This window comes from Dromiciops gliroides, chromosome 1, assembly GCF_019393635.1.
Source record: "Dromiciops gliroides isolate mDroGli1 chromosome 1, mDroGli1.pri, whole genome shotgun sequence".
NCBI classification, from domain to species: domain Eukaryota; kingdom Metazoa; phylum Chordata; class Mammalia; order Microbiotheria; family Microbiotheriidae; genus Dromiciops; species Dromiciops gliroides.
In genome coordinates this window covers 285,095,724-285,121,355 of record NC_057861.1, presented here as the reverse complement: position 1 = coordinate 285,121,355, position 25,632 = coordinate 285,095,724, and the positions used below count along the sequence as shown (strand labels likewise).

The 25,632-nt window shown below is 39.2% G+C and overlaps 1 protein-coding gene across 2 annotated transcripts in view; it reads left to right on the top strand.

Moving 5' to 3' along the window:
* The first annotated feature begins 303 nt into the window (after positions 1 to 303).
* The window catches only part of C1H8orf89 (chromosome 1 C8orf89 homolog), a 77,960-nt gene continuing 52,631 nt past the window's right edge, over positions 304 to 25,632 (top strand). Inside the window, exons 1-3 of one of the 2 annotated variants that reach the window (XM_043975556.1) lie at positions 304 to 643; positions 4,695 to 4,746; positions 14,987 to 15,034. In XM_043975556.1, the coding sequence (XP_043831491.1) occupies positions 526 to 643; positions 4,695 to 4,746; positions 14,987 to 15,034 (218 nt within the window). In that variant the 5' untranslated portion in view covers positions 304 to 525. The remainder of the gene's footprint in view (positions 644 to 4,694; positions 4,747 to 14,986; positions 15,035 to 25,632) is intronic. The other variant, XM_043975555.1, reaches the window with a different exon arrangement.

The window sequence follows — 25,632 nt, the reverse complement described above, 5'->3', positions numbered from 1 at the left end:
ACCCATTTGGGGGTATAGCACTGCTCACTTCGAAGTCAGCGCTAAATCTAATGCCATTTGGTCTATGGGATGGCACAGGGCCTTGCTCCGAGCCAGAGTCACTAATAGCCGCCCTGCTCCCTCCTTCCCTCCTCTCTTGCCCCGCCTTCTAGTCCATTACCTATTGCGGAATTCCGAGCCTCCTCCCCAGGTCCCCAGAGGCTGCCTGTCATTGGTCCTCAGTCTTGCAGCCTTGGTGCTCCGGTGGCCCTCAGGCCCCGCCTTTCTACCCCCTCGCGCGCCGGGCACCTAGCAACGCGCGCGCTGTGTGGGGGTGGTGGGGAAGCGTGGCGGGCGGGGGCGCCTGCCCGCGGAACCGCCACCTGCGGGCGGGGGCCGCTGTCTCCGCCCCCGCCGGGGCCGGCTCTAGCGCAGCTGGGGGTGAGGGAGGACACGCCGGGCCCCGGGAGGCCTCTCGGCCCTCCTCATGGGGCCCCGAGCCACCGGCCGGGGGGCACGTCCACCGTGCGAGCGGCGACCGTGACCATGTGCTCGCCGCTGGCTGCGGGGACCCGGCTGCCTACCGGAGCCACCCGCCCCGGGCCCGCCGGAGACGGCTCCGGGATGAGAAGGAGCTACCGCTCTCTGTGGAGCAGCGGGGACGGTGAGGGCGGGAGGAGGGGGGGCGGGGCGAGGGAAGAACGGGGGGGGGGCGGGGGAGGAAGAAAGGGAACGGAGGGGGGCGGGGCGAGCTCGAGTCCGAGCCCTGGCGGGGAGGGGTAGTGGCGTAGAGGGACGCGAGTGACTCTCGCAGCCCCAGAGCAGATAAGCCCCATTTTATTTCCAGAGGAGGAAACAGGCGGGCCGGGCCCCGCAGCGAGAGTTGGAAGTGCAGGTGGTCTGATCCCAAGTTCACGGGTAATGATGGATCAGGGATCACATCCCTTTGGGTCGGGTTGAACACGTGTGATCCTGCAAACACTGTCCCCCTTTCACTGACTTCTGTCTTCAACCAAGAGATATGAGGGTGGGAAAGAAGACCCTGGATGAGGGGAAGCCCCTAAAACTGAAGCAACTTTTAGATGCTATATTGACATCTTGATGACTTATGTCTGGTAATGAGTAGATGGAGGAATATATTGAATTGGAAACAAGAATAGCCAGAACTTACGTGGAGACCCACAAAGAGTTTGATTCTACAACACTACCTTACATTTATATAATGCTTTAAGGATAACAAAGGGTTATCTTCATAACAACCCTGTGAGGTACAAGCGGATTATCCTTATTTTAAAGAGAACAGGAGACCACTAAGTGGCTTGCTTAGAGTTACACAGCCACTCAGTGTTGGAAGTGCAATTCTAGCACAGGTCTCCTGAGTCAAAATTGAACACTTTTCATCATACACCACCTTTCTAGAAAGCTGTATTCAGAGAGAAAGGGAAACTGGTACTGCTGTCAAGATAAGATAGATGGAAGTGTTGGTTATAGGGGACACTGAAAAGGGTAACACGCAATTTAGTGGACTCAAGTTCAGATACATATACGTTTAGAAGGATTTAAATTCATTAATAAGGAGGAAGAATACAGATGGCTCTTTGGGTGAAGTATAGAAATGGGTTCATTGTTTAGAGGAGGAATCCCAAATTAAAACTGAGAGGGAACAAATCTAGAAGTGTCTAAAAGGAGTATAGACAAAAATAATTGGGAATGTGAATTTAGGAGAAAAATAAGTCAGTGTGCAAATCAAATGAGAGGATTGGTGAGTGAATTACAGTGAAATAACATTTAGGGTGACAAGAGTATATCCTAAGGAAATTAAGGGAGATGCATGAGTATGGCAGGGTAAATCTGTCATGATATACCTAAATTATAAGTAGTATGGCATGAATGAGTAGTGGGTTTCAGGAGGCACTTCTAGATATATTTAAATTGGGGATGAGAGTTAGCTACAAGTAGATGTAAGTAGATATGGTTGGAGAGATAGAGTGAAAGGTATAAAGAGGAGGAAGTAGGTTAGAAAAGCCATGAGAACAACAGATAAAAACATGGGGTAAAATAGACAAATCCATTCAGGGCCAAATAAAGTAAAGCTGGTTTTCGATGGAAGACTGAAAAAAGTTTTGGATAGTTGAGTAAAAGCTGAGAAGGCCAGAACTACTGGGAAAGTAGCAAACTATAGCTAGTTTTGATGTGATGTATTTGCTTCAGGCAGTTTCCTGAACTGCTCAGCTCTAGTTTTATCTAATTTTTAAGGTGCTACTTTATATTGTCATTAAATGTTTGGCTGACCTATGAAGACTTGGGTGCTAAAAATGGATATTTTCCCCCTTCAATAGGGGTCACCATTTCCATTAAATCAATTGTATACTGTTGGAAATGTTGCTTTTGGAGAAGAACAGATATAAAAATATGTCCCGTTTTGTAACTTTAACAAAATGACAGTGCTGGGGTGTAAAAGCCAAATATTGCCTGTTGTCCAGTAGCTAACCTCAAAAAGATTGGGGCACAAAGAATATAACCATAGAATATTAGTATAATTGAAGTAGGAGGAATTTTTGATCAACTTGTCCAACTATCTCATTTAGAAGAGGAAGCTGGGGGCCCAGAAAGGTGTGAAATGACAAGTTCAGGGTCACATAATGGGGTTAGTGGTAGATCTAGGCACAAACCTCAGGTGTCCTCCTTCCCAGTCCAGTGATCTTTCCAATGACTTTCAAAAGTACATCAGTGGGGCAGCTAGGTGGCACAGTGGATAAAGCACTGGCCCTGGAGTCAGGTGTACCTGAGTTCAAATCTGGTCTCAGACACTTGACACTTACTAGCTGTGTGACCCTGGGCAAGTCACTTAACCCCCATTGCCCCACCAAAAAAACCCAAAAACAACAACAAAAAAAGTACATCATTATTATCATCCTGTTTTACTTTGTGAATTGAAAGTTTTAACACTGACCTCTTTCTAAGATTATAAATACTTATTAGCTTATACAAAAAAGTGCAGTTAGATATTTAGACAGTAAACAGAAAATGGAATTATCTCCTATGTGTTAGGTTGGCTGAAGATGACTTGCAGCAAGAAGTGTAGTAAATGTTATTTTTCTGTAATTAGGCAATAATTAAGTAAGCTCCATTTTTTTTAAAGTAATGAGGGATTCTCATCAGTTTTTAATTATTTTTAAAAAGTAACAACTTTCTTTAATAAAACAGACAGCTCTACTAGAATGTGATGTTTGTAATCTCTTATTTGGGGAATTCAAAAGACATTTAATGTTTTGAAATTAATCACACATTAATTTCAAATGGCACATGGTTACTTAATAGTAAATATTTGGCGTTTTCTCTCCCTTTGATCTGAAATTCCCAGAAATTCAGGGAAAATAAAGCCATCTTTTTTTTAATGAGGCAATTGGGGTTAAGTGACTTGCCCAGGGTCACACAGCTAGTAAGTGTGTGTTAAGTGTCTGAGGCCGGATTTGAACTCTGGTACTCCTGACTCCAGGGCTGGTGCTCTATCCACTGCGCCACTTAACTGCCCTGCCATCTTTTTTTTAAGGTAAGAAAACTTAATCTGAAGAATGACCTAACAGTATGACAGCCAAAAAAAGTTAATGTCCTAAGGCACATTTTAAAGGAAGCATAATGTTTGAACAAAGAAATTGATAGTGACATTATACATTGCCCTGGTCAGACCACATCAGGAGTTTCTTGTTCAATTTTGAGTAACCCATATTAGGAAGGACACTCATAAAGAACTGAGGTAGGTACAACCAAGACAGTAAGGGGTGTGAAGACCATGCCATGTGAGGATTGGTTGCAGTAATTAGAGATAGTCTGGAAAAAGAGAAAATTTAAGGGGCACATGACTGTATTCAGGTGTTTGAAGGGCAATCAGGTGAAAGGAATTAAATTTATTCTGGTTATCCCCAGATAGCAGAATAGGGAACTGTGGGTGTACAAATTTAGAAAAAGAGGCATATTTAGGCCTAGTATAAAGAAAAACTTCCTAACAATTACAATTATCTCAGAGTGGAATATGTTTCTATGACAGGTGGGAGGTTCTCCCTTCATTAGAAGTACAGGGGATTCTTTGTCCAGTTTTACACTGGACTTGGATGGTCACTGAATTCTGTCCTAGTTTTGAAGTTCTGTGATTTCAGTAATTTGTTTTGAGTGGTTCTGGACTAAGAGTAATGGGTAAAAGTTGAAGAGAGATAGATTTGGGCTTGATTTAAGGAAAACCTTTGTGATAGTTAAACATGTTCAAAAGTGTAATAAGTTGGTTCAAGGGGTAGTAAGTTCCCCCTCACTGGAGGTCACCACTTGTTTCAGATACTGGGATTCCTTTTCAGATACAGGTTAGACTAGATGAGCTTGTCCAGCTACAATTGTGAACTGAGCTACAATGGAATTATCTAACATGAACAAGAATACCCAGCTAGGGGCAGCTAGGTGGCGCAATGGATAGAGCACCGGCCCTGGAGTCAGGAGGACCTGAGTTCAAATCCGGCCTCAGACACTTAACACTTACTAGCTGTGTGACCCTGGGCAAGTCACTTAGCCCCAGTTGCCTCACTTAAAATAAAAAAAAAAAAGAATACCCAGCTAATGATTAGTGAAGTTAGGTAGTGGGCACAGAATTTTTATCTTTGTTGCTAGAAGTAGAGAAATTATAATTTTATGTCTTTTGGAAATTTAATTTTTTTTTCATATTCTAGAATCATACTCATCAGAATTAAATTACTTGCTGTCCGCATGCAGTCTAAAAAGGTAAGTTATATATTTTGATTTGTTAAATATTACATTGTCGAATAAGTTTTTGTATAAAACTTTCTACTTTACACTTTGAATAAATGCCCACACTATATTTATATTCTCATTGTTGAGATCAGAAGGTTAGAGGGTTTGTCCTTTTCATTAAAGTACATAAATGTAATATGTATGACCAAGATTCTTTTTTTCCCTCAAATGAAGGGAAAAAAAATCTTAATTTTAGGTTCCAACTGTTTGGATTGTAAACTGAGACTTTTAGCCAGAGTTCAGATATTCATAGATAGTGCCAACATTTTAACTGTGTCCTATATCTCCCTACTGTGGCAAGGGCAAGAATATGGTGCCTGGCTTCTGGTCCTGGCTCTACAAATAAATTGGATATAAGAGCTAGGACAAAACATTTAACTTCTAGTAATCAGTTTTTTTAAAACTTTCAAATGTTATAATAAATCCTACTGTTTATTTTTGCCAGTGGAGAGTGGAAAGAAATGTGGCATAGTGAAAAAACCTCCTGGACTCGGAGTCAGAAGACATGGTTCACACTTAGACCTTGTGCCAGTCACTCACTTCTCTGGCTTTTTAAATTTCTTCATATGTAAAATGAGACCCTTAGGCTAAATGACCTCCAAAGTACCTTCTTACTCTAATTCTATGATTCTAGGACGTATTGGTCTAAAAGGGCTTAATGTACTTATTGTTCATTCCCACCCTATCCCCTGGAGCGTTCTGTTGCCATCTTCCCTGAATATTCTTTCCTCTTTTGAAGTTCAAACAACCCAATTGTACCCCACTCTGCCCATCTTTTGTTGCTGGCATCTACTGATCCCCAGGTCACTTTTCTCACTGACATAAGCAGCCGGTTCACAATCTTCTTCTCCACACCAAGCCCATGACACCCTCCTCCTAAGTATGGTAATGATTTTTCAAACACCCTAGTGACATAATTCCTCAACTTTCTTAATTCCAGGGAATTCTTACTCCCCTCTTGACTGATTTCACTATAGCAGTTGCACACTTAAAATTTGCATGACCTCACCATCTTTTAAATTATATGACCTCCAAGATAGAATCTTAGAAATGTCTATCTTCTCACTGTAACCTCCTATCTTTCCCTTTTCCCCTACCCTTTCATTCATAGTAAGCCATTTTTCACTTGCATAATGATCTCTGGTTTCTTGACTCACCCCCATCCTCCTATTGTGCTCCAGTTTTGCCTCCTTCATTTTGATTTCACTTGTCTCTCCATAGCCACCTTAATGATAGATTAGCTCCCACTCGTGAATCCTTTACTTTTGTCTTTCCCAAACTCCTATTTTACTCCCTACATCAGTCATCAGCCTTTTCCTCTCTTCAAGCTCTTACACCCACACTTGAAATAGATGACCTGATCTCTCACTTGTTTAAGAAGATCAAGGTGATCTGAGGTCTCTTAATTCTTGCAGACATTTTGTGATGTCCTGTGGGCATCCCAACCTACACGTGTCTAAAACAGAACTCACATTGTCCCCTAAACCTGCTCATTTTCACAGTCCCATAAGTCTGTTGAGGCTATAACTATCAGGTTTGTATCTTCAGAGTTGTCTGACTTTTCCCTCTCCCACATCTAATATTTCAAATCAGTTATCAAGTTTGGTTGATTCTACATCTACAATATCTACTGCATTTATCCTCTTTTTTTGCACACATAGCCATCATCTTTCACCTGTGCTATTCTCTCTCTCTCTCTCTCTCTCTCTCTCTCTCTCTCTCTCTCTTTTTTTGGCGGGGCAATGAGGGTTAAGTGACTTGCCCAGGGTCACACAGCTAGTAAGTGTCAAGTGTCTGAGACTGGATTTGAACTCAGGTCCTCCTGAATCCAGGGCTGGTGTTGTATCCACTGTGCCACTTAGCTGCCCCACTTGTGCTATTCTAACAATCTCCTTATTGGTCTTTCTACTTCCAGGCACCCTTCAATCCATTCTCTACACAGCTGCCAAAATAATCTTTGTAAGGCAAAGTCTGACCGTGTCATTCACCCACTCAGAAACTTTTAGGAGTTCCCTATTGTCTAAAATATGAACTTTTTGGCCTTGTTTTTAAGAACCTTCACAACTTGGCTCCCACATATCATTCTAGCCCTTTTTTAATACTACTTACTTCACTTCATGAGCTCTCTGTCCTGCAAAAACTAGACTGCTAGCTGTACTAGAGCCTCCATCTTTTGTACTTGTGTATTTGCATAAGTCCTTTCTATTCATCGCACAATCTTTGTTTTCTTTCAAGGCTTATCTCAGGTGCAGCATCCCCTTTAAAGCCTTCCTTACTCTCCATGTTGTTAGTTTTCTTTCCCTCTTCAGTTTTACTTGTATTACATTTATTTGTAGAGATATTGTGCTCCCATGGCAGAATGTCAGCTCCTGGAGGCCAAGGGCTGTTTTGTTTTTTTGTCTTTGTGTCCTTAGTGGTTCATCTGATCTTGTCCCTAATTGTAGGTGTCTAATATTTGTTGAATTATTTTATTCCCCTGAAGTTCTTGAAAAAGCCTCTAATTATATAGCACTAACACAATTTTTTTCTAGTATTTTATTCACAGAAGGCTTTGGGAAAAATGCCACAGACTCATAAGATTTTAGAGCTAAAGAGGTCTTAGAGATTACTCTGTCATATTACCTTAGAATTTTAGATTTGAAACGGATCTCATCTAACCTCACTACTTGTAACATGAATCCTTGATAGGTGGACATCCAAGTTCTATTTAACTTATTGCAGTGACTGACAATTTCAGTCACTATCTCTCAAGGTAGCCCATTGCTGTTTTTGGATAGCTCCATTTTTAGGAATTTCTACCTTACATTAAGCTGAAATCCATCTCCCTGTAACTTTTTTTTTTTTTTGTGAGGCAGTTGGGGTTAAGTGACTTGCCCAGGGTCACACAGCTAGTAAGTGTCAAGTGTCTGAGGCCAGGTTTGAACTCAGGTCCTTTATCCACTGCCCCTCCCTGTACTTGTTGGTACCACTTCTCTACTCTGAAATAAAATAAATTTAATTCCTCTTGAAATCGATGGTTCTACAAATATTTTTTTAATAATAAACATTTTTATTTATAGTTTTGGGTTCCAATTTTTATCCCTCTTTGCCTACTTTCACTCCTCTCTGAGGTGGCAAACAATCAGATATGGGTTATACATATATGGTTATGTAAAACATTACCACATTTGTCATATTGTACAAGAAAACTTGATAAAGAGGAAAAAAAAGAAAGTGACAAATAGCCAGTCTGTTCCATCAGTATAAGTTCTTTCTTTGGAGGTGGATAGTATGTTTCATCAATAGTCCTTTGGGATTGTCTTGGATCATTGTATTGTTGAGAATAGTCAAGTCTTTCACAGTTCTTCATCAAACAATTATTTTTCAGCTTTATAAAATATTTTTTGATAGTTTGATTGATTTAACACTAAATAAATAAATTAACAGGTAGAATTTCTACAAATATTTTTTAAATGTTATCATGCCCTTTGAAGACAGCCTGGAGTCAGGAAGACCCGAGTTCAAATCCAGCCTCAGACACTTACTAGCTGTGTGACCCTAGGTAAGTCACTTAACCTGTTTGCCTTAATCCACTGGAGAAGAAAGTGGCAAACCACTCTAGTATCTTTGCCAAGAAAACCCTATGGACAGCACTAGTGTTATATGGTCCATGGGGTCATGAGAGTCTGACACAACTGAACAGTGACAAAAATCATGTCATTTGCTCAGTCTTCTCTCTTTCACCTTTGAACTCTTCAAATGTCTTTCATTCTGATTAAATATGATATTGAGTCCCCTCACTAACCTGTTTGTCCTTCAGCGGACTTATCCACCTTGTCAATTTCTTTTCTAAGAAATAATTCCTAGAACTGATTTCAATACTCTGAATATGCAATGTTAGAATATGAATGTTACTGTCACTTCTCTCTTTCCAATCACTCTACTTCTCGTAATTATGCCTAATATCACATTAGTTTTTTTTTTTTTTGGAGAGGCAATGGGGGTTAAGTGACTTGCCCAGGGTGATACAGCTAGTAAGTGTTAAGGGTCTGAGGCCAGCTTTGAACTCGTGTCCTCCCGAATCCAGGGCCAGTGCTCTATCCACTGAGCCACCTAGCTGCCCCCACGTTAGCTTTTTAGAAGTCCCATTACAGATTTATTGAACTTTTAGTTCACTAAGATTCTTTGAAATGAATAGCTGTTTAGCCAAATAGTCCCCTCTAAATCCTTGTACAATTATTATTATTGTTTTCCCCTGGAGCAATCAGGGTTAAGTTTTTTGCCCAGAGTCACACAGCTAGTTGAGTGTCAAGTGTCTGAGGCCGGATTTGAACTCAGGTGTTCGTGAATCCATGGCTGGTGCTTTATCCACTGCGCCACCTAGTTGCCCTACTATTATTCTTTCGAACTTAAATGTAAGACTTAAAATTTATTGCCTTAAAATTTTATCTCCTTAAGATCTAGAATTGGAAATTACTTTAGAAACCATAGACAACTTTTCTCATTTTATAAATGATGTAACTGTGGCCCAGAGAGGGTAAACCACTTATTCAAGGTTATACTTTACTGTGTTTGTATCATTTCGATTATGTTCAACTCTTCATGATCCCATTTGGGGTTTTCTTGGCAGATATACTGGAGCAGTTTGCCATTTCTTTTTCTTGCTTATTTTACAGATGAGGGAATTGGGACAAGCAGGGTTAAGGGACTTGCCCAGGGTCACACAGCTAGTAAGTATTTGAGGCCAGATTTGAATTCAGGAAGGTGAACTTTTCTGAATCTAGGCTCAGCACTATCCACTGGACCATTTAGTGCCCCAGCAGCCATCTGACTCAGTTACTGACTTCAGGTACTTTGATTTAAAATTTAGTGCACTTTCCACCACATTATACTGCCTCATGTATTGCTTTAGTCAGTCCAATAATTAATTGTATAGATAAAGAAACTGAGGTTCAGAGAAATTAAATAACTTGTCCAAAGTTATCCAGTTTATTCATAGCAGAGCTAGTATTTTAATCTAGTCCAATGTTTTTTCTTATACTTGACATACATTCTTCTGAGGATAGGATTGCGAACCTGTTTGTGCTGAAGAGCTCATATACAGAAACAAGTAAAAAAGCAACTTAGGGTGATTTAATTTTTTTTAAATAAAAATAAATACAAAATGTTCCATTTAAGTAAGAAGTACTGTTTTTGGGGGCAGCTAGGTGGTGCAGTGGATAAAGCACCAGCCCTGGATTCAGGATGACCTGAGTTCAAATCTAGCCTCAGACACTTGAGACTTACTAGTTGTGTGACCCTGGGCAAGTCACTTAACTCCCATTGCCCCCAGAAAAAACAAAAACAAAAAACAACAACAACAAAAAGAAGTACTGTTCTCTAGTTCACTCTTCCCTAATCATTTAAAAATTCCCTTGTCATTTCACTTGTAAATTTCTAAATTTGCCACAGTCCATCTTGGAGACAAGTGTCTGCACTTATTGGGGGAAAATGGGATTGAGGTTAATATTTTGAGAAAATATTGATGGGGAGGCTCATAAAGAGATTGAAGGGGACAAGGAAGGTAGGGTTTGTCCTCTGAGCTTGTTGAGTTTATGATAATGAATAGGAAACAGAGGAAAAAGTGTAGAGAGAAGAGCTGCAGTAGTCACTTGGCTCTTATGGTAAAGGTGGTAAGTTCGGGAATGAAAGTCGGTGCTGAAATAGGAGGTTGTAAATTCCCCAATTACACTCAGATTAGGACTCGGCGAACATGTAGTATGACAGGGAAGGGCAGAAAAGTATCAGACACATGCTTATGCAATTGGCCTGGCAGCTTTATGTGCAGTCAGAATTTCAAGGAAACCCCATTTTACAGTTCCCTTGCTACAGTTCCTGAGGCATTGCCTATTTAACATTGTTTTAGCATGACACACTTAAGTATTCCTCACCATACTAAGTAATAGAGAGGTTTGTCGTGTTTTAGAAGTGCTGTTATCTTTTTTTTATTGCTTTATGATTTTTCATTCTTCTATCTAGATGTTCTTGAGTGTTATTGTTTGTGTCCGTACCTGTGTAGACCAGTATTCAGGAACATCGAAATAAAGGTAGGGGCACAAACAGTAACATATTCAATAACATTGATGTGAAACAGTGAAAAACAATAAGTCATCAAAGACATTGAGATACCAAGGGGAAAATCTTCATGGGGGAACTCCACTCCCATCTCCCATCCACTAGTTTCAGCTGAAAGAAACCAACTGAGACCTAATCTGCTTCAACCTAGAAATTGGATTTTTACTATGCCCTGACTGGATTACACATGCATAGAGAATAGAATTCTAGTCATAACATTTGATAACTGTATTTAAGTATAATTCATTTAGTTTCCTTTCTAGTCATGTATTTTCTCCATTAAAAAAAAAAACAACAACAACACAAAAAAACATTATTCTTAGAGAAGAGATCCATAGGCTTCACCAACCTTCATCAGCTAGTAACACAAAAAAGGTAAAGAACCCTTGCCCCAGAGGCCCTCAGTATTTGACAAAAACTGCTGGGAAAATTACAGAGTAGAAACTGGGCATAGACCAGTATCTCATACCATACACCAAGATAAGCTCAAAAGGGGTACGTGATTTATACATAAAGGATGATATTGTAAGCAAATTAGGGGAGCAACGAAAAAATTATGCCAGATGTATAGATATGTGAAGAGTTCATGGCCAACAAAGAGGTTCACAGGAATTAAAATTTGATAATTTTGATTATATAATATTGAAAAGTTTGTTGCACAAACAAAACCATTGCAGCCAAAATTAGAAGGAAAGCCGGAAACTGGGAAAAAATTTATGGAAAAATTTTCTGATTAAAGTCTATTTCTTAAATACCTAGGGAACTGAGCCAAATTTATAAAAATAAAAGCCATTTCTCAATTGATAAATGGTCAAAGGATATAAACAGGAAGTTTTCAGGTTAAGAAATCAAAGCTACCAATAATTATATAAAAATACTCCATGGGGGCACCTAGATGGCGCAGTGGATAGAGCACCAGCCCTGGAGTCAGGAGTACATGAGTTCAAATCCGGCCTCAGACACTTAACACTTACTAGCTGTGTGACCCTGGGCAAGTCACTTAACCCCTATTGCCTCCCTAAAAAAACAAAAAACACTCCATGCCTAACCAAAAATAAATAAATAAATAAATAAATAAATAAAAAATAGGGGTAGCTAGATGGTGAAGTGGATAGAGCACCGGCCCTGGAGTCAGGAGTACCTGAGTTCAAATCCGGCCTCAGACACTTAACACTTACTAGCTGTGTGACCCTGGGCAAGTCACTTAACCCCAATTGCCTAACACCCCCCCCAAATAAATAAATAAAACACTCCAAATCACTAAGTAATGAAATGCAAATTAAAACAACTCCAAGGAACCACTTTATATTCATCAGATTGACTAAGATGACAGAAAAGGAAAATTTACAAATGCTGCAGAAGATTTGGGGAAATTACTGCACTGTTGGTGGAGCTGTGAGCTACTCTGACCATTCTGGAGAACAATTTGTAACTACACCCTAAAAGCTACTGAACTGTGTATACCCTTTGACCCAGCAATGCTGCTTGGGGTCTATGCCCCAAGAAGATCAAAAGAAAAGGAAAAGGACCCATACTTACATAAATATTTATAGCAGCACTTTTTTGTTGTGGCAAAGAATTGGAAACTGAGGGGATGTTCATCAGTTGAGGAATGACTGAATGAGTTGTGGTATATGATTGTGATGGAATAGTTGTCCTATAAGAAATGACAGAGGGGGGTGATTCTTTCTCAAATGTCTGCAGGACATTTTTTAACTGGCATCACAAATCAAAATGTTTAAAACAGAACTCTTTATCTTTCCCTGACAATACACTTCTCTTCTAACTTCCCAACTTCTGTGATGGCACCACTGTCATCCAAGTTTTTACAACCTCAGAGTTATCCTCAACTTTTCATTCTCCCCTTATCCAGTCAATTGCCAGATCCTATTGACAACACTTCTCATATCAATCCCTTTTTTCTGAATATACCACCTTACTTGAGGCTCTCATCACCTCTGGCCTGGATTATTGTAATAGTCTTCCTGCCTCCAATTTCTCTCTTTTTCAGTGTGCCCTCCACACATCTGCTGGATTGATTTTCCTAAAACAACTATGTGACCATCTCATTCCTCTGGTCAAGAAGCTTCAGGGGTTCCCTATTGCTTCTAGTATAAAATTCCTGTTTAGTATTTAATAATCTTTATAATATGATTTCAGTTAGTCTCTCCAGGCTGATCACAGCACATTCTTTTCCTTCATACACTCTACTTTCCAGCCAAAGTGGCCCAGTTACATTGTAAACAATATTTCATCTCCTGCCTCTGTGACTTTGCACAGGCTGGCTGCCATGATTGTAATGCTTTCATTTCTCACCTGACTCTTGGAATCTCTAGCGTTCTTCAAGGCACAGCTCAAGTACTATTTCTTACATTAGGCCTTTTTTTTTTTTTTTTGAGGCAATTGGGGTTAAGTGACTTGCCCAGGGTCACACAGCTAATAAGTGTTAAGTGTCTGAGGCTGGATTTGAACTCAGGTCCTCCTGAATCCAGAGCCGGTGCTCTATCCACTGCACCACCTAGCTGCCCCACATTAGGCCTTTTTTGATCATCTCAGTTATTAGTTCTTTCCCTCTCCCAGCTTGTATTTACTTTGGATATATGTTGCATTTACTTATCTCTATGTGTATCTATATCCAGTATAATAATGTAAGCTCATTGAAGGCTGGGACTATTTATATTTTTGCTTTTGTGTTCCTGGTGCTTTACACATAGCAGATGATTAATAAATGCTTGTTGAATTGGATTAAATGGAATTTCAGGTCCTACACTGATACATTGATTCCTTTGGGGGTACCAGTTCCTTCCCCTTAGTTTTCTTTTGTCCAGTCATTTCTTTTTTTGTTCAAATTTCTCCCGTCTTTCATTTTCTTTACTCCACTCCACTCCACCTTTGATTCTAATCTCTGTGGTTCTTCTGCCTCATAACAAAGTAGTATTGATAAACATTTAACACATATGTGTTTGCTCATATCTATATATAATATGCATACACATGATGGGGGAACAGAGAAGAGAAGGTGTTATTCATTGCACTTTTACTTGCTCTTTAAGTACTTTGCCTTGCTTTGGCAAAAAGAGCTTTGAGGAGTTGCCAAAATATGTATCCATTATTTAATGCATCAATGGATAAGAGTAGATGAATAATGAAGTATGCAGTATATAAAATGATTTCGATAGTAAACTGTAAACTCTGCACTTGCTATGGGAAGGTCCATGAGTGAATATTTCAACAAAAAGACTGTTAATTGGAGTGTGATCCACTTTTAGTAAACAAATAATTTCCTTTTAGGTGTTTGATCTTTTCAAAAATGAAAGTTTACTTTCTTAGTAAATCAGACAGCTCTACCAGAACATTATATTAATATTAATGTGAAAATCATTTAACATCTACAGTTTGTATTTTATTGCTTTGGGTTTGATTAAATAGACAAAAATCTTTCTATTCCCCAGATTCCAAGAAAAGAAGTTTTGACTTTTTCTTTGAGCATGAAACCTATTGACTCAATTATTTATATGTTTCTCATACGATGTTTCCCTATTTATTATCACAGTTTAAATGCTTAAATGCAAAGTTTTCAAATTACTTTGGGAAACAGAATTGTCAGAGCAGTGATAAGTTGTTACTTTATAGACCTGCTGCTTGGGCCAATTCGTTCTGTGTTCCATGATGTACATAGTCTACTACTCATTTGGCATTAATACTACTTAGTAGTATATTCATTCATAGATATTTATCTCAGCCCTCTAAGCTCCAAGGCCTAGTCTTGTACTAATTTGTTCTATAAAGCTGTAAAAAATAATAACAGTAACCACAATAATTAATATTATTTGTATTTGTAGAGCACTTCGATGGTTTAAAGGGCTTTACATATGTTATCTTCATAATGACCCTATTATCTTTATTCCCTTTTAGCGATAGGCAAACTAAGGCATAGAGAGGTTAAATAATGAAGTTCATACAGCTATTAAGTGTCTAGGATAAGATTTGAATTCAGAACTTCTGGACTTCAAGTCCTGTGTTCTATCTAGCCATAGCTTTACCTAGCTATTTATAGTGCTTTACATATAGTAGGTGGTCATTAAATATCTATTAATTGACTGATTCATTTATACAGGAAAAGCAGATTGAGTTTACTGCAATATAATGTTACAGATTCTCAAAGGTGAGTAAACTATTTCTTGACTTTACATTTGACATTTGTAATTAAATTTTTTAGTCTATTGGGGAACCATTTAGAACATTACTCCTCTAGTATATAAAAATGACATTTCAGTGTCAGATGACTCATAAAAATACTCATATCTGAAACATCTCAGCAGTAGAAATGTTATTGCTTCACCTGCACCTATTAATCATAAAGACATATGCCTCAACACTCCACTTCACTTTGTTTCTGTAGATCCTGATTAGTCATTAGAATTTGACTCACTTTTAAAAATGCAATCTCAAATGGAGCATGATAGTAAACATTTATTAAGTAATATATATATATATTCCAGACACGGTGCTAAATGCTGGGCATACAAAAAGAGTGAAAAGACAGTTCTTGCCTTCAGGGAGCTCACAATCTAATGGGAGGTCACAATATAATTGTTGTTCAGTTATTTTCAGGCATTGCTAACTCTTTGTGACATTTGGGGTTTTCTTGGCAAAGGTAAAGATACTGGAATGGTTTGCCATTTCATTCTCTAGCTCATTTTACAGATGAGGAACTGAGGCAAACAGGGTTAAGTGACTTGCCCAGGTCACACAGCTAGTAAGTGTCTGAGGCCAGATTTTAACTCAGGAAGATGAATCTTCCTTACTCTGGGCCCTGCACTCTATCCATTGCACTACCTAGCTGCCCTTAGCTGATATTTTTATAAATGTAAGGTTTACAAAGCAATATTTCAAAGCAATATGCCAACTTCATAACACCCTTGTGAGGTATGTGCTATTATTATCATCACCATTTTATGGAAGAGGAAAGTGACGTTAAGTGTTTTGCCTAGGGATCACAGTTTATTTATCTATAGACATGTATATATCTATATCTGAAATGGAGTTTGAATATATCAACAGCTGAGTGGTACAGTAGATAAAGTGCCAGTCTTGGAGTCAGAAAGACCTGAGTTCAAACAGGGCCTCAGACATTTACTAGCTGTGTGACCCTGGACAAATCGTTTAACTCCTGTTTGCCTGTGTTCCCTCATCGGTAAAACTAGTTGGAGAAGGAAATGGCAAACCACTCCAATATCTTTGCCAAGAAAACCCCAAATGGGGTCATGAAGAATTAAATATAATTGAAACAACTGAACAATAACATCAAATGCGTATATTTCTCTATCTCTATGTATCTGTTTCTGAATTGGAATTTGAACTCACATTTTCCTAACTTTAAGTCTAGTACTGGGTACTACACCATACTGCCCTTCTAAGTCATATTATTTAATTGAAAGGTATAATGTTATTGTTTTTAGTAAGGAAAGAAAAAAATTATTTGCCATGTTTTTAAATTCTTAAGAATTGGTAATGAGGTTTTTTTTAACAGACCAAAATTTTAGGAAAACAATTTATAGCACAAGTTAAACAAAGACAGGTGATTCATTTAAAAACATACATGTATATATACCTACATATGTATATACTATATTGCTACATATAACTATATACATATATGTCTCAAATTAAATGAGTATTTAGTAATTGATTCTTTGAACTTTGGAAAGAAATTTCAGTGCTTTTGATTTAAGCCAGTTTGACCAACCCTTATGTCTAGTAACATTAAAACAAAACCAAGTAAAAGCTTATCAAACCAAATACTAATATAAATCAGGCGCTAACATAAGAAAAATTCGTTCAAACCACCCCAGTATATATGGCAAACGGCAAAGATAATTCCCTACATAGACGTCTCCTTCTTGCAAACAGGTAGGTATATCATTTGCACATTATATGTTTGGAACTAGGAAGTTTCAAGGACTGCAAAAGCTGGAACATTGTTCTCAAAGAAAAAAAGAAAAAAAACAATAGCTTTAATAATATTAAACAACAAATTTTTAAAAATTGGTATTCTTAATCTTGGTTATTGGTGATTTAGGAAAAGCAAGTTTAATTAGAAGGGATGGTAAGGAGATAGATGGGGATTTTTGTGGAGATTTGCAAGGACTTTTGGGTACTTCTGAAGGCTAGAAAGTTGTGGTATTAGTAAATTAGTAAAGTGATTAGTAAATCACTTTAAAATGTGTACTTTTTTTTTTTTGGTGAGGCAATTGGGGTTAAGTGACTTGCCCAGGGTCACAGAGCTAGTAAGTGTTAAGTGTCTGAGGCCGGATTTGAACTCAGGTCCTACTGAATCCAGGGCTGGTGCTCTATCCACTGCGCCACCCAGCTGCCCAAAACGTGTACTTTTTAAAAGACAAGAATATACCATCATTATTTCTTACATGATTTCTTTAATGCCCTAAAAGCCATCATTTTTTTCTGCGCCGGTGTTTCTTCCACTGATTGATCTCAGCTCTCTTAAGTAGGTAGTCTTTGAGAGTTATTATACTTGAAAAAAATCTATCACTACATGGCTAACCTAATGATTAGATGAGGCATCATGACCTTAGCTAGGGCCATTTTCCCCACAGTAGACATGAAGGCTCTTCTAAACTTAGATCTCAGACTTTTCCAATTGGCAGGAAGGACTGAAGCATCAGAATAGGACTTTAGTGGGAGCCACATTTAAGGTTATTTTTGGATTCACAGAAGGGATAAGAGGGAGAGGGATGGCTTTGAGGTAACTTGGAAGAAAAGAAAAAGAAGAAAGGGGGTTTATCAGAGTACTTATGGAGAAAGGGATTAGCTTTGTTAAAATTAATTTAGCTGTGAGTGCCACAAGAGAAAGGAAAACTGGTTATTTACAAAACCATCTACAGAGTTGTTGGGAAAGGGCTTTAGGCCAAGAATTCCCCAGGCACCAGGTGTCACTGTTGTTCTAGAACCTCCAAAATCTAGTTTCAACCTACCTATCCAGTCATATTTCATATCCTCCCCCTGCCCGCCCAAAAAACAAACTCAAAAAAAACATTGTAGCTGGAATGGATTGTAGGTCAAACCGCTTATCTGAAACTGATTCCTAGAGAGGTTAACTAAGTTGCTTAAGGTCTCAAAAAATAGCAGATGGCAAAACTGGAATAGTCTTTGTCCTCTGGCTCCAGATCTTTCCATTATACCACTTGGCCTTCCTTACCTTCTAGTCAAATGGCATTACTTTTGGTTCTTGTTTTGCTCCCTTTTACTTTTGCTCATATCATTGTCCATACCTAAAATGAATTCTACCCTGTCTCCATGTCTGTTGAAACCTCATTCTTCAAGGCCCAAGTTCATTTGCTCCTTTTCAGTTACACTTGGCAATATTCAATTTAGGAGCCACCTTTCCTTGCTGAAATTACCTTTTCAGGGGATGATTTATAGCTACCACTAATAGATGGAAGGTATAGATTGTGTCTTTTGTACTACTCTTTTGCCAATGCTTTTACAACAAATTCCATAAGATTCTAAACCATGTCAGTGCTGAAAGGACTTTAAATATCTAGTTCAGAAGCAAAGTTAAATTCCCATTGATTGGGAAATAGCCAAAGAAATTATAGTAAATGAATATAATGGAATACTCTTATGCTGGAAGAAATTATAAATGTAAAGAATACAGAGAAGCATGAGAAGATTTATGCAAACTGATGCAAAGTGAGGTAAGAACAATATTCACGACTCCAAAAAATAAGTGAAAAGGCTTCTCTTCACTTTGCACCTCCCCCCCCCCTCCCAACAGCATATAATTATACTGACTAACTAGACTTGGCTTCAAATAAGAGAAATGAGACTACACCTCCTTCTTGTCTTTGAAGAGGTGATGGACTATGAGTGGTGTAAAGAATTAATTGTTATTTGAGGTTTTTATGTCTTGGTGTGCACTGGCCTGGGGCTCTGCAAACCACACGGTGTTCCACCCACTGGTTGTAGCCGTTGCCATGGCGCTGGCACCTCACATCATCACCACTCGCCCACGCCTACACGGGCCTGGCCAAATTATAATGATTGGAAGCCTAGTGAGGGCAGTCATGTGACTGTCAGAGCGGCTATCCAATTGGCTGGGGGCTGTGTGGAATGTCGGGGGAGGAAGGAAGGTTTTTTTGTTTTTCGTTTTTTTTAAATTTTTATTTGTGAGGCAATTGGGGTTTAAGTGACTTGCCCAGGATCACACAGCTAGTAAGTGTTAAGTGTCTGAGGTCGGATTTGAACTCAGGTCCTCCTGACTCCAGGGTCAGTGCTCTATCCACTGCGCCACCTAGCTGCTCCATGCCAATTGGATGGCCCCTCTGACAGTCACATGACTGCCCTCACTAAGTTTCCAATCATTATAATTTGGCCAGGCCCATGTATGCCTCGGCAAGTGGTGATGATGTGAGGTGCCAGCACCATGGCAATGGCTACAACCAGTTGGTGGAGCACCGTGCGGTTTGCGGAGCCCCAGGCCAGTGCACACCAAGGCATAAAAACCTCAAATAACAATTAATTCTTTACAGTGGGAAACAGTACAAATACTATCAGACTTAGTTGATGTGTTGGGTAGTTTTCTCCCTCTTAAAAAAAGTTTTTATGAGAAATGACTCAGGCTAGGGGGCAGGGATATACTGGGAAATAAAGATAATGTAAAAAACAAATGACATCAATAAAGTTGTTTTAAATAAAAAATAAATTTTGCTTCAATTGTATGCTAACAAAACTGATAATTTAAAGAAATAGATGAATACTTACAAAAATATAAAATACCCAGATTAGCAAAAGAAAATATAAGGTATTTTGATAACCTAATATCAAAAAAAGAGATTACACAAGTGGTAGATGAACTCAAAAAACCCTCTGGTTTTTCCAACTTAGTAATAGAATGCTTTCATTTAAAAAATAAAAACAAAAACCCTGACACTATCAGTTATCAATTTTTTTTTTTGGTGAGGCAATTGGGGTTAAGTGACTTGCCCAGGATCACACAGCTAGTAAGTGCCAAGTGTCTGAGGCCGGATTTGAACTCAGGTGCTCCTGACTCCAGGGCTGGTGTTCTATCCACTGTGCCACCTAGCTGCCCCAATGGTTAAGATTTAATATATATTTTTGTTGTTGTCTTGAGTCGTTTCAGTTTTGTCCAACTCATCCTGACCCCATTTGGGATTTTCTTGCAAGGATGCTATGGTGGTTCACCATTTCCTTCTCTAGCTCAGTTTACAGATGAGGAAACTGAGGTAAACAGGGTTAAGTGACCTGCCTAGGGTCAAATGGTTAGTAAATGTCTGATTCTAGATTTGAACTCAAATCTTACAGATTCCAAGCCTAGCACTCTGTTTTGCCACCTAGCTGCCTGCCTGGCAGATAATAGATGCTTAATAAATGCTTGCTGACATATTAATTTAGGGGTATACTTAGAATTTTGAAGATCATAGGATCATAGATTGAGAGCCAGAAGACACTTTAGCTCTTTAGGGGAGGGAGGGGGTTAATTCTCCAGAAACACACTCTGCAGACAACTCTTTGAATGGTAGAATTTCCTCACTTAAAATCATGCTTCTGTACTTTTGTTATAAGATTAGGCCTGGGGGCAGCTAGGTGGCTCAGTGGATAGAGCACCGGCCCTGGATTCAGGAGGACCTGAGTTCAAATCCGGCTTCAGACACTTAACACTTACTAGCTATGTGACCCTGGGCAAGTCACTTAACCCCAATTGCCTCACCTAAAAAAGAAAAAAAGATTAGGCCTGAAGACTCCTATCACAGTTTCTTTTCAAGGGAGCTTACAGAAAAGACTCATGAAAAATACTGACAATAATTTTTTTGACATTCTGCACAACTGTGCCCCTCAAATAACATTTTGTCGATTAGCAGACTTTTCCCCCTTGACACGAAGGGCTTGAGAAGCAGTGACAGCAAATTTGCAAATTGATCAGAAGCTGGAGAAAACTGGGCCTTGGACAAACTTTACAATGTTTATGAAATATACAGTATTATTTGATTTGATTCTCATGGTAACCCATGAAGGAGGTACTATTATTATCCGTATTTTGAAGTTGAGGAAACTGAGGTAGACAGAGGGTTAAGTGACTTATTCAGGGTTAACTGGATGATAGAGGCAAGAGTCAAACCCAGATCATCCTGACTTCAAGTCCAGTACTTTATTCACAGTACCCCCTAGCTTCTTCAAATTTATCTCTAGACAATTTCTAGCTCTTCCATCTGGAGCCAGACAGAACAAGTATAGTAGCTCTTCCACATGACAACTTCCACAATGCAGCTAGATGCCACCCTAGATAAGAACAGTGGACTTGGACTCAGAAAGACCTGAGGTAGGGGCAGCTAGGTGGTACAGTGGATAAAGCACTGGCCCTGGATTTAGAAGGTCCTGGGTTCAAATCCAGCCTAAGACACTTGATACTTACTAGCTATGTGGCCCTGGGCAAGTCACTTAACCCTCATTGCCCCGCAAAAATAAGTAAATAAATAAATAAAAATAAACAACTGCTTCCATGGGGCAGTTAGGTGGCTCAGTGGATGGAGTGCTGGCCCTGGATTCAGGAGTACTTGGGTTCAGATCCGGCCTCAGACACTTAACACTTACTGGCTGTGTGACCCTAGGCAAGTCACTTGACCCCAATTGCCTCACTTTAAAAAAAAAAAAAAGAAAGACCTGAGGTCAGATTTTGACCCAATTACTAGCCATGTGACTCAGGGAAAGTCACCTAACCTTTCTGTGCTTCAGTTTCCTTATCTGTAAAATGGGGGTAATAACACCACCTACCTCACAGGTTTGTTGTGAAGATCAAATGCACAACATTCTGCAAACCTAAATTACTATATAAATGCTATCTATCTATTCCTTTATGTACTAGAACACAGCTCTTGTGTTCCCCTGAGCCTTTTTTTCCTTAAAAGTATTTTATTTTTTCCAGTTGCATGTAAGAATAATTTTCAGCATTTGTTTTTATAAGATTTCTAGTTCCAAATTCTTTTCCCTCTTTCCCTTCCCTCCTCAAGACAGCAAGCAGTATAAGTTATATATGTACAGTCACATTAAACATGTTTCCATGTTAGTCACGTGGTGAAAGAAGAATCAGAACACTAGGGAAAAACCTCAAGAAAGGAAAAAAAAAGTGAAAATAGTGTGGTTCAGTCTACATTCAGATTCCAGAGTTCTTTTTCTGGATGTGGAGGTTGTTTCCCATCATGAGTACTTTGGAAATGTCTTGGATCATTGTATTGCTGAGAAAAACAAAGTCTATCACAGCTGATCATCACACAATGTTGCTGTTACTGTGTACAGTGTTCTCTTGGTTCTGCTCACTTCTGCCTGCTCATCATTTCTTACAGCACAATAGTATTCATTACATTCATATACCACAACTTGTTCAGCAATTCCCCAGTTGCTGGGCATCCCTTCAATGTCCAATTCTTTGCCATCACAAAGAGAGGTGCTATAAATATTTTTGTACCTGTGGGTTTTTTCCCCTTTTTTATGATCTCTTTGGGATATAGACCTAGTAGTGGGTCAAAGGGTATGCACAGCCCCATAGCCTTTTGGGCATAATTCCAAATTATTCTCCAGAATGGTTGTATCTCCGTCAGCCTTCCCCAGGCTAAAAATACCCAGTTTCTTCAACTGATCCTCATATGATATGGACTCTAGTACCTTTACCATTTTCATAATCTGTCTTTGGACATTCTCCTGCTTATCAATGTCCTTCCTAAACTCAGAATGTAATAAACTGTTCCAGATGAGGTCTGAGCAGGGGAGAGTACAAAGGGGCTATCACCCTTTTAAAAGTATTATTTGTCTGGGGTACTTCATCCTCCTTCACTTGTCTTCTTCCTTCTTTTCCTTCTCTTCCCTTGCCACCAATGCTCTGAGTTACCCATGGCTGTTCTGGCTCCTTGGTCCCCATAGCAGCTACAGATATCAAATATGGCAGACACTGATGACAAAGAACAATCTGAACTTGACCAGAGAGTTGAAGAAAGAGAAAAAATTGGTGAAGATGTAAATAGCAAAGTTCATCGGCTTACTCTAAAGGTGATGCAAAGTCCTCAAATTCTTGCAGCCTTCTAAGAAATATTTTATGGTTTGGTAGAACATGGACTGGTTACATTGAAAGCTTGATAGAATTAATTAAGAAATGTGTCAGTGCCCTTATAAACCTTTAAGTGTGCAGACAAAAGTAAAATTTTATGAGGAAGTTCATGTCCTTAAACGTATGCTCTTCTTTACCAGTCGCTTTTTGATAAAAGAAGTGAAATTAATGCAGTTTATGAACCTATAGAAGCAAAATATGAATAGAAACCAGATGATAAGGAAGAAATTTCAGAGGAGAAAAAAGTAAAGGCCAGGTTTGAAGAGGAGAAAAAAAGGAGAAAAAGAAGACCCTAAAGGAATTCCTGAATTTTGGCTGACTTTAAAAAAAAATGTTGACTTGCTCAATGATATGGTACAGCAACATGAACCTACTCTAAAGCGTTTGAAAGATGAAGTGAAGTTCTCAAATGCTGGGCAATGTATGAATTTCATGTTAGAATTTCACTTTGAACCCAATGATATTTTAGTAATGAGGTGTTGACAAAGATATATTGGATGTAGTTAGAGCCAGATGATTCAGACGTCTTCTTTGGTGGACCAGAAATTATGAGGTACAAAGGGCATCAAATAGATTGGGGAAAAAAAGGCAAAAAATGTCACTTTGAAAACTATTAGGAAAGGATACAACTTCTGGTGCCAAGATGTCAAGAGTGTGGCAGGAACTCCCTGGAGTGCTCCCAAATTTCCCTCCAAACAAGATTGAAAATCCCCTCAGAATTGATTTGGGAGTGGATAAGCAGCTTACCAGCACAGCAGGAAAGGTCTGTCTCACTTGGGTAGGAGGGGATCCAGGTGGAGGAACGCAGCTGCAGGCAACACAGCAGGGGGCTTGTAGCAAGACTTCAAGTCTCTGGGGAATCCACTAGTAAGGCCCTTGCCCTCATGCAAGCAGGCAGTCCTGAGGCAAGCCTGTCTGTACAACAGCACAACCAGCCCTGCCCCCTCAGCAGCCCCATTCCCAGCACAAGCCATCAGTGAGACCTTGCCCCCTTACTAATCAGCACCAAGATCATGCACCCAGGGCTGACCAGCAGAGGGTCTCTGCCTCCAGAATAATCAAGCAGCAAAGTCCTTCCCCTGGAACAGACCAGCATTGAAACCCCACACTTAGGGGAGGCCAACAGGGAGGCCCTGCCCCCTGTACAATCATGCAGGGACCAGCCCTCCCCTTCCAGTGCAAGCCAGCAGCTGGACCAGAGGCCCAGTGAAAGCCTGTAGCAAGGCTTCTGAGCCCTGGCACAAGGAACTTGGCGCAGTGAAAGAACAAAGGCCAACTCTTACATAAAAATACCAAATCACAAAATAGGTCGGGGGGAGGGAGGGAGAGATAGAGAAACTTAACTATAGAAAGTTACTATAGTGACAGGGAGAATCAAAGCACAAAGAGAGCAATAGTGTCAAAATGGCTACATGTGAAGCCTTAAAGAAAAATGTCATTTGGCTTCAGTCTCCCCCCCCTCAAAAAAAACCTCCTGGAAAAGCTTAAAAAAGGTTTTAAAAAGCAAATTAGAGAAGTAGAAGAAATGAGAGCAATATAAGAGAATGATGAAAAAATAATATCTTGATAAACACAAAAATGAAAAAAGATATACAATAATTCAATGAATAACTGCTTAAAATAGATTGGGGGGGGCGGATAATCGGTGGCACAGGGGATAAAGCACCAGCCCTGGATTCAGGAGGACCTGAGTTCAAATCTGACCTCAGACACTTGACACTAGCTGGGTGACTGGGCAAGTCACTTAACCCTCATTGCCCTCCCCCCCACCCCCCCAAAATAGATTTGGGCAAGTGGAAGCTAATCACTTCCTGAGACATCAAGATATGATAAAATAAAATCAAAAGAATTAAAAAATAGAAGAAAATGTGAAATTTCTCATTAAAAAACAACTGAACTAGAAAACAGATCTAGGAGAGATAATTTAAGAATTATTGGACTGCCTGAAAGCCATGATTTTTTTTTTTAAAGGACCTGTACAACATCTTTCAAGAAATTATCAAAGAAAAGTGCCCTGAAATCCTAGAATTAGAGGGCAGAATAGAAATTGAAAGAATCCACCAATCACTATCTGTAAGATCTCCCAAAATGAAAACTCTCTGGAACATCATAGCCAAATTCCAGAGCCCCCAGGTCAAAAAGATAATACTGCAAGGAGCCCGAAAGAAACGTTTCAAATACTGTGGAGCTATAGTAAGGATTATACAGGATTTAATAGCTTCCACATTAAAGAACTAGAGGACTTGGTATATGATATTCTGAAAGGCAAAGGAGTTTGGATTACAACCAAGAATCACCTATCTAGCAAAACTAAGTACAGCGGTACCTTGGTACTCATCATTAATTGGTTCCAGAAGGCATGATTAGTGACAAAAGCAACAAGTGCCAAATGAATTTTTTTACCATAAGGAGTAATGTAAATGGAAATAATCTGTTTCTGAATTCCAGAAATTTCACATTTTATGTGGCAATTTATAAATTGATGGCTTTTAAAAAAAATACAAAGTCTTAAAACTAGGCAGATACAAATAAAAATAATAATTAGATAAAATTTTTAAAAATTAACTTCACTTTACTGTACTGAGAGGAGTTGATGGCCTAATGGGATAGTGGCAAAGTAGAGG